This window comes from Caretta caretta, chromosome 10, assembly GCF_965140235.1.
Source record: "Caretta caretta isolate rCarCar2 chromosome 10, rCarCar1.hap1, whole genome shotgun sequence".
NCBI classification, from domain to species: Eukaryota; Metazoa; Chordata; order Testudines; family Cheloniidae; genus Caretta; species Caretta caretta.
Genome location: NC_134215.1, coordinates 67044063 through 67058891, shown reverse-complemented (window position 1 = coordinate 67058891; position 14829 = coordinate 67044063). Strand labels below are relative to the sequence as shown.

Below are 14829 nucleotides of genomic sequence, written 5' to 3'. Positions count from 1 at the left end.
CTGGATATGAGTCAACAGTGTGCTGCTGTTGCCAAGAAGGCCAATGGCATTTTGGGCTCTATAAGAAGGGGCATTGCCAGCAGATCAAGGGATGTGATCGTTCCTCTCTATTCGACATTGGTGAGTCATCCAGCCTCATCTGGAGTACTGTGTCCAGTTTTGGGCCCCACACTACAAGAAGGATGTGAAAAAATTGGAAAACGTCCAGCGGAGGGCAACAAAAATGATTAGGGGACTGGAACACATGACTTATGAGGAGAGGCTGAGGGAACTGGGATTGTTTAGTCTGAGGAAGAGAAAAATGAGGAGGGATTTGACAGCTGCTTTCAACTACCTGAAAGGGGGTTCCAAAGAGGATGGATCTAGACTGTTCTCAGTGGTAGCAGATGACAGAACGAGGAGTAATGGTCTCAAGTTGCAGTGGAGGAGGTTTAGGTTGGATATTAGGAAAAGCTTTTTCACTACGAGGGTGGTGAAACACTAAAATGTGTTACCTAGGAAGGTGGTGGAATCTCCTTCCTTAGAAGGTTTTAAGGTCAGGCTTGACAAAGCCCTGGCTGGGATGATTTATTTGGGGATTGGTCCTGCTTTGACCAGGGGGTTGGACTGGATGACCTCCTGAGGTTTCTACAACCCTGATATTCTATGATTAGTTAAAACACAGACAGCAATGTCTTTCTTGAACTTTCATGAACTCCAGCAGCCTCAGCTAGCTCAGTAGGAATAGTAGTTCAAAAACAAATCCCACCCAGATTGCATGCTTTTCTTCCATTATGGATGACCACAATAAGCAACACTCCTCGCAAGCAAGGGACACAATTTGCATCAGAATTTCAAGAACACCCTGGCATGTATGCATAGTCACTGAATGTGCTTCAGAGACAAAGCAAACTTCTGTTTCCCTGAACTACTGATTTTTTTCTAGCTATAATATAGTGGGATAATGTCAGGGACAGGGTGGGGGAAAACAATGTTCTAATATGCACCTAGCAAAAAAGAATTGGAGGGAGAAACTTAATCATGTTATCTGTGGGCTCACTAGAGATTGTTTATAGAATTTTATTACTCACAACAAAGGTCACATCTGTGTTAATTTGCATTACAAAAATGACATCAACAGGCTCTCTAAAGCCAATATCCATTACCTAGAGTTACATAGAAAATACAAGAAAATTGAGCAAAACAAAACCCAAAATCTGGCATTCAAGTTAAATGGTTTTAGTGGATACTTAACAGCAAAATATCATATTAATAACGGCCGTAATGAGGCCTTGGATTGTAGGAGTTGTAGCCATATTCATACTGGGGGTAGTAAGACTGTCCTTGTCTGTGCTGTTGGTAGCTGTTACCCCAGCTTCTTCCTGGCCACTGATTAGATCTATTACCACCTTGCCAGTCGTGCCTGTCACCTCTGCCTCTAAACTGCCTGCCATCTTGAAACCTGTAATAAAAAGAAATTTGTATAAACACCAGCTCTGAGATTTTAAAGAGGGAAGGTTTTGAACTCTTTCACAAACAAACTATTTTAGTGTACTCCTAAAATCTGGCTCCAGTTATTTAAACACACAAACAACCGCTAATCCTTTTTTAGGGCAAAATACATGTCAAAGATGTGATTATTCAAATCTGTTCTTGGACCCAAGGTAGGTCAACTACTTACTGCTACGCAACAAACTACTGGCTGTCTTACAAGGGAAAAAATTTCAGCCTTTGCACAAACCATTCAAAATGAAATAAAAGGAATGAATTACTAAAATTTAGCTTAGAGACTAACATTTATTTGAGCATAAGCTTTCGTGAGCTACAGCTTACTTCATCTGATGCATGCAGTGGAAAATACAGTGGGGAGATTTTATATACACAGAAAAAATGAAACAATGGGTGTTACCATACACACTGTTCTCTGTGTATATAAAATCTCCCCACTGTATTTTCCACTGCATGCATCCGATGAAGTGAGCTGTAGCTCATGAAAGCTTATGCTCAAATAAATTTGTTAGTCTTTAAGGTGCCACAAGTCCTCCTTTTCTTTTTGCAGATATAGACTAACATGGCTGCTACTCTGAAACCTAAAATTTAGCTTAAAAATTCACATAATAAATTCGTAAAACAGATTTTTAAAGAACAACTTCCTCAACAGTCATTGTTGGTAAATTGTAATTTACAACTTAAGTGTGAAGTTACTGACAAGTTTGTAGAATGATGAAAATGTTGGAATTGTTTATTTTTAGAAGAACAAAGCCCCAACCCAGAAAGCACTTACACACCTTCTTAACTTTATGCATATGAGAAAATTCTAGTTGTGTGTCTGTGTTTGCAGGCCTGGAGCCTAAGTAACTTAATATGAAATCCAGTCCCAGCAATACTAAAAGGAAAAAAAAAAATTGCTTGGGCATGAAATGCAGGCATATTCCTTTTTTCAGTTCCAAAAATCAAGTGTCCGTATCCAAGATTAAGGGAGCAACACTCCCAGCCTGGAGAAAAACAATATAATTCAAAACAGTTTTGGTAGGCATATAATATGATCTTCCAGTGCACTTGTGAGGGGGAGATATATTCTATGGTCCTTACAAATAGACAAAAGAAATGCAATCTAGCCTAGTCACAATATGTCAAATGTTATCTGGGTTGCAAATTATATTTTTTGCTAGTTGTACATTAAAAGAGTCATCATGTCACTCTGCTACTTGGCAGAGTCAGTTTTCTGTTGACAGTTATGCTTCCAAAGACAAGCTGTTTGTGGTTTAGCAGACAAACCTCTGATCTTTCCCCTTTAAAAAAAAAAAATCAGTTCATGGCCGAGCAGCAGTGGGCCCCAAGGGCAATGATTTAAGTGGTTCCAGCTCATTCTTTAGAGAATAGCAGTTTGCTTCATACTCTTCTATCAAATGAAAAAACAGTCAGTATTAATTTAGAGAAATCCTGTCTTTTACCCTGGAGAGAGGTGAATTTCTTTCAAATCAAGAAACCTACCAAATAATGGGGAGCATACAGCAAACCTACTTCTCTTTATTCTAAAGCCGACAAACATTTTAGAGTGCTAGCTATGACATCAATATGTGTTTGTGAAACTAACAAAGATTTAAAAAATCAGTACCGATCTCTATTTCTTTGGTTACCACCAGATCTGTTTTTCCATTCTTCTACTAGAGGAGGTGGATCTGCTGGGTGTTTTAAATACTCTTGATATTCCTCATCTCCTGATGTGAATCGATGAGAAAACATCTCTTCATAATTCAGAGGAACTTCGAGCGAGGAAGTCATTCTGAAATACTATTAGCATAAAATACAGTTGCAGTAGCTTAAAAAAAAGACATGAAAAGGACAGCTACTAAATCCACTTAGTGAAAATTGAGGTAATGAAGTGTTACATTTTAAATTATTAGTTACGTATTGGACTGACAATCCTGATACTGTCTTAACTATTCTGTAAATGAAGATTCAGGTAAGTACTAACTAATTTCCTTTCACTGCCTCAACTTTGTACTGGACCACTTCTAAAACAGAAAAAGTACTCCTGTCTCCATGTGTTTACAATCTTTGACACCTACAGTGGGATTGCCACCAGATAGTCAAAATGTAATGGGAGGTTTCTGAGAGACACCTGTCTACTAGAAACTGAACTGAAACCATCAACTTATTACACCTCAGACACGTAACAGAGACAGGTTTCAGAGTAACAGCCGTGTTAGTCTGTATTCGCAAAAAGAAAAGGAGTACTTGTGGCACCTTAGAGACTAACCAATTTATTTGAGCATAAGCTTTCGTGAGCTACAGCTCACTTCATCGGATGCATACTTGTGGCACCTTAGTCTCTAAGGTGCCACAAGTACTCCTTTTCTTTTTGCTAACAGAGACAGCTATTATAAGCAATTATGTTTAGGTCACTTCTGACCTGGGCTGTATTACAATCAGTCAAATAAAGGCCTCACATTTCCCTCTGAGGGCCACTTGGGAACAATTGGTGGACAGGCATCAGTGTGTGACCTGCCCACAGCAAGGGAGATTTGTTTTAGGTGGGGGGAAAGGGGGGAGGACAGGAGTCAAGCTGAGAGACAGACAGCAATGCACAGGGCATATAAACTAACAGTAGAGCTTTGGGCACTGGTAGACACCCCCCTCCAGCCGCACACAGAGGCCCCCCCCCGCCACCTCTCCAGTCCCCATAGACACAGCCCCTCCGTCCCCACACACAGCCCCCAACCCCCTCCAATCCCAGACACAGCCCCCGACCCCTACAGTCCCCACAGACACAGCCCCTCCAACTCCACACACAGCCCCCAGCCCCAATAGACACCGTTCCCCGCGCCCTTCCACAGCCCCCCGCCCCTTCCAGTCCCGGACACAGGCCCGGCCTCCTCCAGTCCCCACAGACACCCCCTCCAACGCCACACATATCCCCCCGCCCTTCCACAGCCCCCACCCCCTCCAGTCCCCATAGACACAGGCCCGGCCTCCTCCAGTCCCCACAGACGCCCCCTCCAACGCCACACATATCCCCCCGCCCTTCCACAGCCCCCGCCCCCTCCAGTCCCCATGGACACAGGCCCGGCCTCCTCCAGTCCCCACAGACGCCCCCTCCAACGCCACACATATCCCCCCGCCCTTCCACAGCCCCCACCCCCTCCAGTCCCCACAGACACCCCCTCCAACGCCACACATATCCCCCCGCCCTTCCACAGCCCCCGCCCCCTCCAGTCCCCATGGACACAGCCTCCCGCCCTTCCACAGCCCCCATAGACGCCGCATGTCCCCCCCCCACCCCAAGCCTCCTCCCCCTCGCACAGCGTCCCCCCCCTCACCCAGAACCCGCAGCAACCACAGTCCAAAGCCTTCCCGCAGCTCAAGCCCTTCCTCTTCCGGGCCCGGGCCTCGCCCCCTCGGCTTCCAGCTTCCGCCGCCGCCGCCACCGCCTTGGGGGGAGGGGGCGCCGCAGAAGCGCGGCAGGGGCGGGGCGGGGGAGGCTGTGACCGCTAAGGAGCGCCGGGCTCAGGGGCTGGGCCGGGCCAAACGGGGGCGCGAGGCTGGGCAGAGCAATGTTCTCCCGGGGCTGGGCCTCTGCGCCCCGCGCCAGCGCGCGATGTGCCCCTAGCAAGGTGTGCACAGAAGCGTAGGTCATTCAAGGAAGGTTAAAAGGCCCCTGGTTCGGGACACAGCCCAAGCCCCGTCTCTAGTTCCTAGCGTCCTTAGTCTGCAAACACCTGTGCAGGTGAGTGGGAGAGAGAGGTGGCGCAGTGCTAACGTGCATGGAGTTCCTGACGGGCATAAGTGTTTGCAGTTGCTAAAGACTTTCTTTGCCATTCGAGGTGTTGATTATTATTCAGTCAGGGCACCTAAGCTAGATCAGCATCTGCCTCTGCTGAGCTTTACCTCCCAGGATAAATCTTTCTTAAAGACACAGAACTCCTTAGTTGTTTACTCTTCCTCTAGATCTCTAGGATGTGGAATTTCTCATGCCCGTTCAACCAAGTGTGTTTCCCGCATGAGAAGGCTAGAACTGATATGAGCAACTTTACATACTCTTCAGGAAAAGTAGTTTTCGCTGTCCGAGCTCACTGGGTACTGTACATGTAACCTCCTCTGTATTTTAATGCATGGCTTTTATTTAGTGTAGGATGCAGTATGCTGCTTACATCAGTGTAGCATTAGTGTGTGTGCTTCTCTTCTGTAAAATAGTAACAATGTTATAAACAAAAAGTAATGCATAAGAAGATACCAGTATTTTTCAACTCTGCTTTGTAGTTCTCTAAGCTGAGAATTTTTGAGGCTAACCCTTCTTAGTATCTCAAATTACACCAAAGGACATTCATTACTATTTTCAGAGAATTAATACATATTTGAGGCTAAGGTGGGATGAAGTGACTTATCATGTAAAGTCTAGAGGAAAATACTGCAATATTCATTGTCTTGACATGTTTTGAAATCACACTAAGTGAAGGGGGAAAAATAACTGGAGCCAAATCCTGCAAACAGTTATGCCCTTGATCACAGTTGTTACCCACACAAGGAGTCCTATTGAAGTTAATGGGACTCTGCGTGGGAGTAACTACTCACAGGAGTAACTTTACAGAATTGGGAGATAGCCCCCAATCTTGCAAAGATTTATGTATGTGTTGCACTTTATACATTATGGGCCTGATCTGAAACCCCAATGAAGTACAAGTAGGAATCAGAGATATGTGAGTTTTTTCAGGGACTATTAAAGTATATTTTATTTAAAGGGTAATATAAAATACTTGAGCTTTAACAGAAGAACAATATTCAAATTGATAAAATTCACACAGCACACTTTGTGCTTACTTATACCAGTTCTATCTAACTACATATCTTTAAAAAGTTGATCATTTTGCTCAATCCTACAGAGTTCAAAGGCAACTTGATTGCTTTATATATAAAAGTTTTTGAAATTGTGTGAAGTGTGATTTCTGTTTTATGACTAATTTTGTGTTAGTACAGAAGGGTCTCTTCTTTGTGTTGTGTATATGGCCCTACTTTAACAAGTTACTTGCACAACAACCTAAAGTTGAGCATTGTGAGAGCTGCATTGACTTCAATGTACTTAAAGTTAGACACCTGCTTAAGTACCTTCCTGAATTGCGTCCTAAATGCATAAATATTTCAGGCAGAAAGTTAAGCCTTCTCTTATTGACTAGCTGCAGTTCAAGTAAAGTTATTATTACTGGTTTATGAACTGCCATAAATTGACACTGGACTGTACAACAGTAGGTCACTGCCATAATGATCATCGCTTCCTGTCCCTAAGAGTTTGCAATGTAGTGGTCTGATTTTGCTCCCATCTTTTAAGCATGTGATTTAATTGAGACTGTAAGACACAAGAAATTGTGCCCGTTTCACTGTTCTCCACGTCATTCTGACCATTATAATACACAAACTCTTAGAGCATTTTCAGTGCTTATTATTAGTCATAATTCTTGAGTCCAGATTCCTCCCCCCTCCCCGTCTCATGCTCCATATGATAAAGTGTGGGGTTTTTTTTCTAGGACCCAGTTAGAAAAAAAGCAATGATTTTTATAAGTTTATACACCCAAGAGTCTTATACTTGACACTTTTCTTTATTGCTCACACACAGTAGTAAAGCACAAAAATTCACAGTAACATATAGCACTTTAAAAAGTCTTCAGCGACAATGATATTGCCTCCTATCCTCCAGAAAGATCGGTAGTAAAACTGTTCATGGTTTGATGTAAACAGAAATATCACATGTTGCTGTCCTGCATGCACCAAAGAAGGATTTTGCTCTCAGTCACAGAATAAAATGGATGACCAGGATCCACATAGCCTACTGCAGATATCTTAGTCTGGGGTCTCTGGTTCTAAGCAAGATGAATTTTCATTTGAATCTGAAAGATTATATCCTTACTCTAGTGGCTGCCCTTTTAAATGGGCAGAAATCACTGAGGCTTTTATTTCCTCTCTGTACATCTTTCACTTGAACCAAGGGATATTATAGCTACAAGTATAAACAGAGGACATTTTGTGTAGAAAAATTGTAAGATGGTCTTTAACAAAAAAGCAAAGCGATTATTTTCTTCCTATAGGCCCTTAGAAGGTGTTCAGTGGTAACTGAGGGCTTTCATTAAAGTGCAATGATTTACCTTGATATAGAACTTTTTATCACATAGGATCCTAAAGCAGTTTACAAATGACGATCCCAGTCCAGCAAAACACTTAAGCGCATGCTTAATTTTGAGAACATATGTATGTAGTTCCTTTGAAGTGAATGGAATCGTTCACATGTTTAAAGTTAGGCATGTGCTTACTGCTTTTTTGGGTCATAGCCTATGGACCCATCCTGCAAGAAGCCCTATTTGGGTGGACCCTATTGACTTCAGTGGGGCTCTGCATGAGCACTGAAGTCTGCCTGCATGAAACTCCCTGCAAGATCAGGGCATAGAGACAACATTCTGCATGGAATAACATGCAGCCAGAGTATAGTTAGCAGGTTTGCACAGGGTGAAAGTCAAAGCCCGGTACTGGAATCACAGTCTTTGCCTGCCTCTGAAGTATAGCCTCCTCCTGGGTAAAACATGGCAACTGCATAAGAGCAAAGGGAAAGAAAAGAATACCTAATCCAAATGAAATTACTGGGGGAATTGTTAATATTGTAGTCAGAATATAAATACCCAAATTAGAGTTTGGCCAGGACACCCTGATTAACTTGAAGACATGGACTTCACAGATGATCTTGCTCTCCTATCACATACCCAACACCATATACAAGAAAAAACAACTGGACTTAACATATTCAGCCAGCAAATTGGACTGAAAATCAATCGCGGTAAAACAGATATCAAGACCTTTAATATTGCCTCACCATCACCAGTAGGGATAGAGGATCATGTTCTCACCAATGTAGAAACATTCACATACTTAGGCAGCACCATCAGCCAGGAAGGTGGAACAAGCCAGGACATCCGGAACAAAATCAGTAAAGCCAGGAACACCTTCAGGAGTTTAAATACAGACTGGAAATAATCAAAATACAACACCAAAACCAAACTCAGGATTTATCAGAGATGCGTACTTTCAACAGTACTTTATAGTGCAGAATGCTGGAGATTGACCAAGTATGACATGTCCAAACTGTCTTCATTCCATAGAAGCTGCCTCAGAAAAATCTTCCCTATCTTTTGTCCCAGAACAATCTCAAACCAAGATCTATTCACACAGTGCAGCCAAGAAGATATGAACACCATCATTACCAGGAGGCGTTGGAGATGGATTGGCCATGTGCTTTGGAAGGAAACTGATTCCATCACCGGAATAGCAATAAGATGGACACCTGAAGGCAAGCGAAAACGAGGCTGCCTAAAAACAACAGACTTGGGGCACAGTTGGGGAACCATTGAAAAACTTGCCAGAAACAGACAGGAGTGGAGGAGCTTCATCGCTGCCCTAAATGCCAGAGGTGTAATGGGTACTAACTAACCCTGATTAACCCATCTCCATACAGGAGAAAACATACAGATGATGGGATAGATCAGGATAGCACCAATATTTTAACACTTTGTGTTGTATGTAGTTGGGCATTTGTGGTTGAATCTGCGCTTCATGTGGTCTTGTTCTTCAGGCTACAAGAATCCATGAGAATGGACATAGCAGATGTGATCAAGGTGGCAGCAGGCACCTTAGAAATACCTTAGATAAATACACGATACTGATGCTCAAGCTGAACATAGACAAGGTTTAAGGGCCATATTTTAAAGGTATCTAGGTGCCTATACATGTTGACTGGCATTTTTAAAATCATGAAGGTGCCTAACTCAATGGAAGTTAGATACCTAGGCACTTTTCCAAATCTAACTAGGCATCTGTGTGCATCTTGAGGTGTCTAAATACTTTTAAAAATCTGACCCTAAAGTGTTTTCAGTATCAGGCCCTTGGCAATTCTCTTTCCATTCCTGCTACTGCCTTCTTCACTGTAGTTGTCTCTAAATAGCCTGTGTGTTCTCTCTTTACAATCAACCTCACCTAATCAGCAATTCTGATTCTTGTACTACTGTTGGATCATATTAAAGAAGTTCCGTATTAAAATCACAAATGAGTTTGATTCCCCATAGTTTGGGGGGGAGGGATAGCTCAGTGGTTTGAGCATTGGCCTGCTAAACCCAGGGTTGTGAGTTCAATCCTTGAGGGGGCCATTTAGGGATCTGGAGCAAACACTGGGGACTGGTCCTGCTTTGAGCAGGGGGTTGGACTAGATGACCTCCTGAGGTCCCTTCCAACTCTGATATTCTATGATTCTAAATTCCAGGGTATTACTAATTAAGAGGTCTCTTGGTTTTTGGTACTGTTTCTCTCCCTCTAGGTGTGAAACTTTCAAGCTGCTAATTGCGTTAGTACATTCTAAGACTGTTCTCAAAGCAATTCACACAGAGAGAGACTCAAAGCAATACTCTGTAACAACAGAAACAGCACCCAGAGACTCCCCGTCCTTTTGTTGTATTAACAATTGTGATTAAAATAGAGATAGAGGATGTATGTGGATGGATGCTTGGTGCGGATAATAACTGAATGATCAGGGAGGTGCCAGCCTAGGAATCCAGTGTCCATCCGCTGAAGAAGGCGTCAAGTGGAAATAACCAGAGGACCCCCCGGAGGGCAGACTGGAATCCACCCAACAGCCTCAAGAATGGGAGAACCAAAGAACAAGATAACGTCAAGCAGCACGGAGCCGTCAGGAATGTGCTATCTGCTGATTGATTCAGCAACAGCATGATGAAGCAATTCCCATAGACTGGCATAGGAAGAAATTCCTATAAAAATGGACTCTAGAAAGTGAGAACTTCAGGGTCTGATTCTACAAACCAACTTCCAGGAGCATCAGATGAGCATCTGACAAGGCCCTGCTCCCTCCTCATGTCCAGGCCACCTGGCCAGAGGCTTGGCATGAGCAACTCTAAGGCTGATAACTATGATAACAACCTTGCAGAACCTCTGTGTGTGTGTGTGTGTATGAGTGAATAAATATTAGATTGAATGGAATGTTATAACTATAACTAACTGCTTACTATGATTCTTTCTGTATTCACAATAAATGTGGTATTTTGCCTTTTCCTCTTTAATAAGATCCTGCTGGTTTTTAATTTATTGGTACAACACTACCATGTGACAAAGCTCCCATCATTCCTGACTATTCTTCGAATGAATTTTAGCACATCAAATAGTAATAATGTTATTCTCTTCTAAACTTTAACTAAGAACTCTTCCCTTCAGTCCATCTGTGCTTAATGAACTCTTACAGAAAGGTGTTAAATGCCCTTTGACTAAACAGAGGAACATACACTGTAAAAAAAATTAATAGTTTAGTTTATCCGGAAAATAATGGGGAGGAAAAATATTTCATAGAATGCCGAGTGTTGTTAACTCTTGCTATTTTATCATGAGTCTTATAATATCTGGTGATCCTCTTAAAGGCCCAGCTTCTGGAATCATGTGATTTCATGAGAATTTCAGTTTTCATTTAAAAGAAAAACTAAGTTTTTAACTCTCATGCTCGTGGAGAAAATCTTGAAAATGTGACCTAAGTGTGACGTGATGGCTCAAAAACTAAGAGGCAAATAAAAAGACCCTGAAATTTGACTGAAAATGTTATTTGTTTAAAATCTCATAATTGTTATGCCAATCTCATAAGTTTTGGGAACCTGGCTCCTGATTTGGAACAATTGGGATGGTTAGGACAGGCATTTTAATGAAATGTTGACATGGTACCAGGAAAAAGGAAATTGCAATTTTTGTATATTTCTTTAACTTCCAACAGGAGGAGTCCTTTTAATCAAGGCTCATAGGTACTCTGAGAAATCAACTAAAGCAGTGTTTCCCAGACTTGGGATGCCGCTTGTTCAGGGAAAGCCCCTGGCGGGCCGGGCCGGTTTGTTTCCGTGCTGCGTCCGCAGGTTCAGCCGATCGCGGCTCCCACTGTCCATAGTTTGCCACTGCAGGCCAATGGGGGCTGTGGGAAGCGGCGTGGGCCAAGGGATGTACCAGCCGCCGCTTCCAGCAGCTCCCATTGGCCTGGAGCAGCAAACGGCGGCTAGTGGGAGCCGCGATCGGCAGAACCTGAGGACGCGGCAGGGAAACAAACCCGCCCAGCCCACCAGGGCTTTCCCTGAACAAGTGGCATCCCAAGTTTGGGAAACACTGAACTAAAGAATTAACATGACTTGCAATTGTGTCCACTCTGACCAAAGGAGAATTTGCTTATATATGGGCAAAGTCTATGCAGGCAGAGAGTCCTCCAAGGAGAGCATCATAGATCATGTTGGTATGAGAAGGAGAAAGAAAAAGCATTTTCTTCTATCAAACATTACTTTATCGTAAGTTTATTTATTATGAAAACTAAGATATTCTCTTGCTTTCCAAATCTTTTCACAGATTTCATGTTAGTTGTTTGAATGCTTTCATTTTCTTTTTCTCTGTTGTAGTCTATCTGATATTAAAAGTTTTCTCTTTTTTGTAAAATCAAAAATGGACTGCTCAAATTATTTTACTGTGGGAAAGGGTAGTGTCTGACATGTTAAAGGTTTCAGAGTAACAGCCGTGTTAGTCTGTATTCTCAAAAAGAAAAGGAGTACTTGTGGCACCTTAGAGACTAACCAATTTATTTGAGCATAAGCTTTCGTGAGCTACAGCTGTATGCATCCGATGAAGTGAGCTGTAGCTCACGACAGCTTATGCTCAAATAAATTGGTTAGTCTCTAAGGTGCCACAAGTACTCCTTTTCTTTTGACATGTTAAAGAGAGCATGACCTTGTGCTCTGGCCAGAGGCAGGTAAAAGAGGTGGGAGTGACAACTTCTTGCTGATTATGAGCTGAGTTTCTTCACATGAGATACCATAAGAAGACCAGAGGGCACCTCAGTGAATGTAAATGACAATAAGTTATTGGTTAGCATCACACAGTGACAATGAAAGACAGTAGTAGTAAGGCTATTTTGTAGCTCAATACCATAAAAATATTCAGAATTGTATTCTTTCTTTAGAGCCTTCTGCACTTACAAAATTGGTTCTCATTGTTGGATGTTATTCCCTTGGCTAGAGAGGATCTTTGCCTGGATGATTCTCATTTAAGTAACAAGAAAAGCTGAGATATGGCAGATGTTACTGACAGATGTGTTAAAGTCTGTGTAGTAATTCTATCAGATCGCTACATTGTCTCCGTGTGTTTAAAAATGTTCTTTCCTCACCTCCATGTGAGATTGTAATGTGGAGCACCCAAAGGAACAGAATGCACGATTCCCATCAACTATGCTCAGCACAAGAATATTTCTAAAAGAGCACTTCCTTCCCTTAACAATGGCCTTTTAGATGTTAATTGCCTTTAAAAAAGTTGCCTTTATAGTAAAAAATACACACGTGCGCGGACACACGCAAAGCAATTCCTGATGTCAGCTTTTGTTACAAAGTACCCATTTAGACTTTTGAGGGGACTGATTCCTCTTACACTAGCTTTACATCAGTATAATTCTTGACTTGCAGTGAAGTTACTGCTGATTTACACTGATTTGAGAGAAGGATAAGTCCCTTCAGCTTCAGAAGTGCTTTTTTCTTTATCAGTCTTTTCTAAAATACCATCATGAAATTATATTTCTAGCATCTTGTTTCTGGTACTATTGCAAGGGTGGCCTTTCCTTGCTGTCAGTTTTTTATGAATATCACCAAAGTCTTACTGCCATGTCTAATTTTCACCTTTAAGATGACTAAGCCAACTGTGCCCTCCTGGTTCTTTAAGAATGATTCATTTTTATTATTTTTGCTTTCTAAGACAGTAATTACATACTGCAGCACACTGTCTTATTTTTTCTAAATATTATAGTGCCAGTTTAATCTCTGACGTAATATCAGTGGTTTCAGTGGAGTTACACTACAGTTGAATTTGCTCCTATGAGACTTTTCCAAATGTTAAATTCTTTTCTCATCATTACTCAGTGGACCCGTGAAGACAAGGGCAAGAAGATGGGTCTTTGACAGAAAGAACCTAGTTCAAACAGCATCCCTGCTCCATATGTTGCTCATTTGAGAGGGAGGTAGATTAGATCCAGTGCAGCCAGTGCTGATATGCACGCTGTGTCTGAAGGATAAGAAGAAGCATTCACCATAGCAAATCTGGTGCACACTTCATGAAACAGATAGATATAACAACGAGGAGTCTTTGTGGCACCTTAGAGACTAACAAATTTATTTGGGTGTAAGCTTTCATGGGCTAGAACCCACTTCATCAGTTGCATGGAGTGGAAAATACAGGAGCAGGTATAAATACATGAAAAGATGGGAGTTGCCTTACCAAATGTGAGGTCAGTCTAATGAGACAATTCAATTAACAGTAGGATACCAAGAGAGGAAAAATAACTTTTGTACTGGTAATGAGAGTGGCCCATTTCAAACAGTTGACAAGAAGGTGTGAGTAACAGTAGGGGGAACTTAGGTTTAGGTTTTGTAATGACCCAGCCACTCCCAGTCTTAATACAGGCCTAAAATGTGATGGTGTCCAGTTTACAAGTTAATTCCAGTTCTGCAGTTTCACATTGGAGTCTGTTTTTGAAGTTTTTTTGTTGAAGCATTGCCACTTTTAGGTCTGTTATTGAGTGACCAGGAAGATTGAAGTGCTCTCCCACTGGTTTTTGAATGTTATAATTCCTGATGTCAGATTTGTGTACATTTATTCTTTTGTGTTGATAGTCCAAATGAAACTGAGTGGGAGAAGCATTCAGATATTCATGTAAGTATTATGCAGAATTGTTTGAAAGTTAGGATATGAGGTAGCATGTCCACAAACCAGACTTACCAGATTTGTCAGAGATTTGCTCAAGTTCCAAAAATCAAAATCCAGTTGCAGATTAGATTTCAGGAAACCCAAAGTTTTTTGGATGATCATGATATTGGATCAGCCCATTATAAAGATAGAAGACATTTGAAAGGTATCTGGATTCAGATTTTGTTCTTGCCCAATATTTGGGTTTTTTTGGAGTGTTGATTTTAGTTTGGGCTTGTCGGTAATGTTCATATCCAATCTAATAATCTGCCAGCTCTGTTAGAATATGGAAATACTGACATTTCTGTTAGAGCCAGATTGATAGTTTCAGTCTGCATAGAATGTGAGTATATAGAGAAAATCTTCCCATATACTTTAAGAAGGCTGCTGGTATTTGAATGAGAAACTGAGTGGGAGGGCTCATGAGCCCAGTTCTGTGGCTCTACAGGTAGGCCTCAGACTTCAGCCATGAGCCAGCAGCTTGCTAATACTAACAGGGGGTGTGGACTGGTGGACCATAGCTGACCAGAGGCACCACCCACAACACTGCCAATCATA

General features: G+C 42.0%; 1 protein-coding gene across 1 annotated transcript; it reads right to left on the bottom strand.

Annotated features, from left to right (window-relative positions):
• Nucleotides 1–1043: 1043 nt before the first annotated feature.
• On the bottom strand, nucleotides 1044–4942 carry RAMAC (RNA guanine-7 methyltransferase activating subunit). Its single transcript, XM_048867221.2, has 3 exons — nucleotides 4803–4942; nucleotides 3098–3273; nucleotides 1044–1441 (listed from the first exon to the last, which is right to left on the bottom strand). The coding sequence occupies exons 2-3, from the start codon at nucleotides 3262–3264 to the stop codon at nucleotides 1249–1251; spliced, it is 360 nt and encodes a 119-aa protein (XP_048723178.1). The 5' UTR covers nucleotides 3265–3273; nucleotides 4803–4942; the 3' UTR covers nucleotides 1044–1248.
• Nucleotides 4943–14829: the final 9887 nt, after the last annotated feature.

Excerpts from the sequence above, each read along its gene's own strand:
- RAMAC (XM_048867221.2), bottom strand. The coding sequence starts at position 3,264 with ATGACTTCCTCGCTCGAAGTTCCTCTGAATTATGAAGAGATGTTTTCT. Across the intron at positions 1,442-3,097 it reads AACCAAAGAAATAGAGATCG|GTTTCAAGATGGCAGGCAGT; the intron begins GTACTGATTTTT and ends TTTTTATTACAG.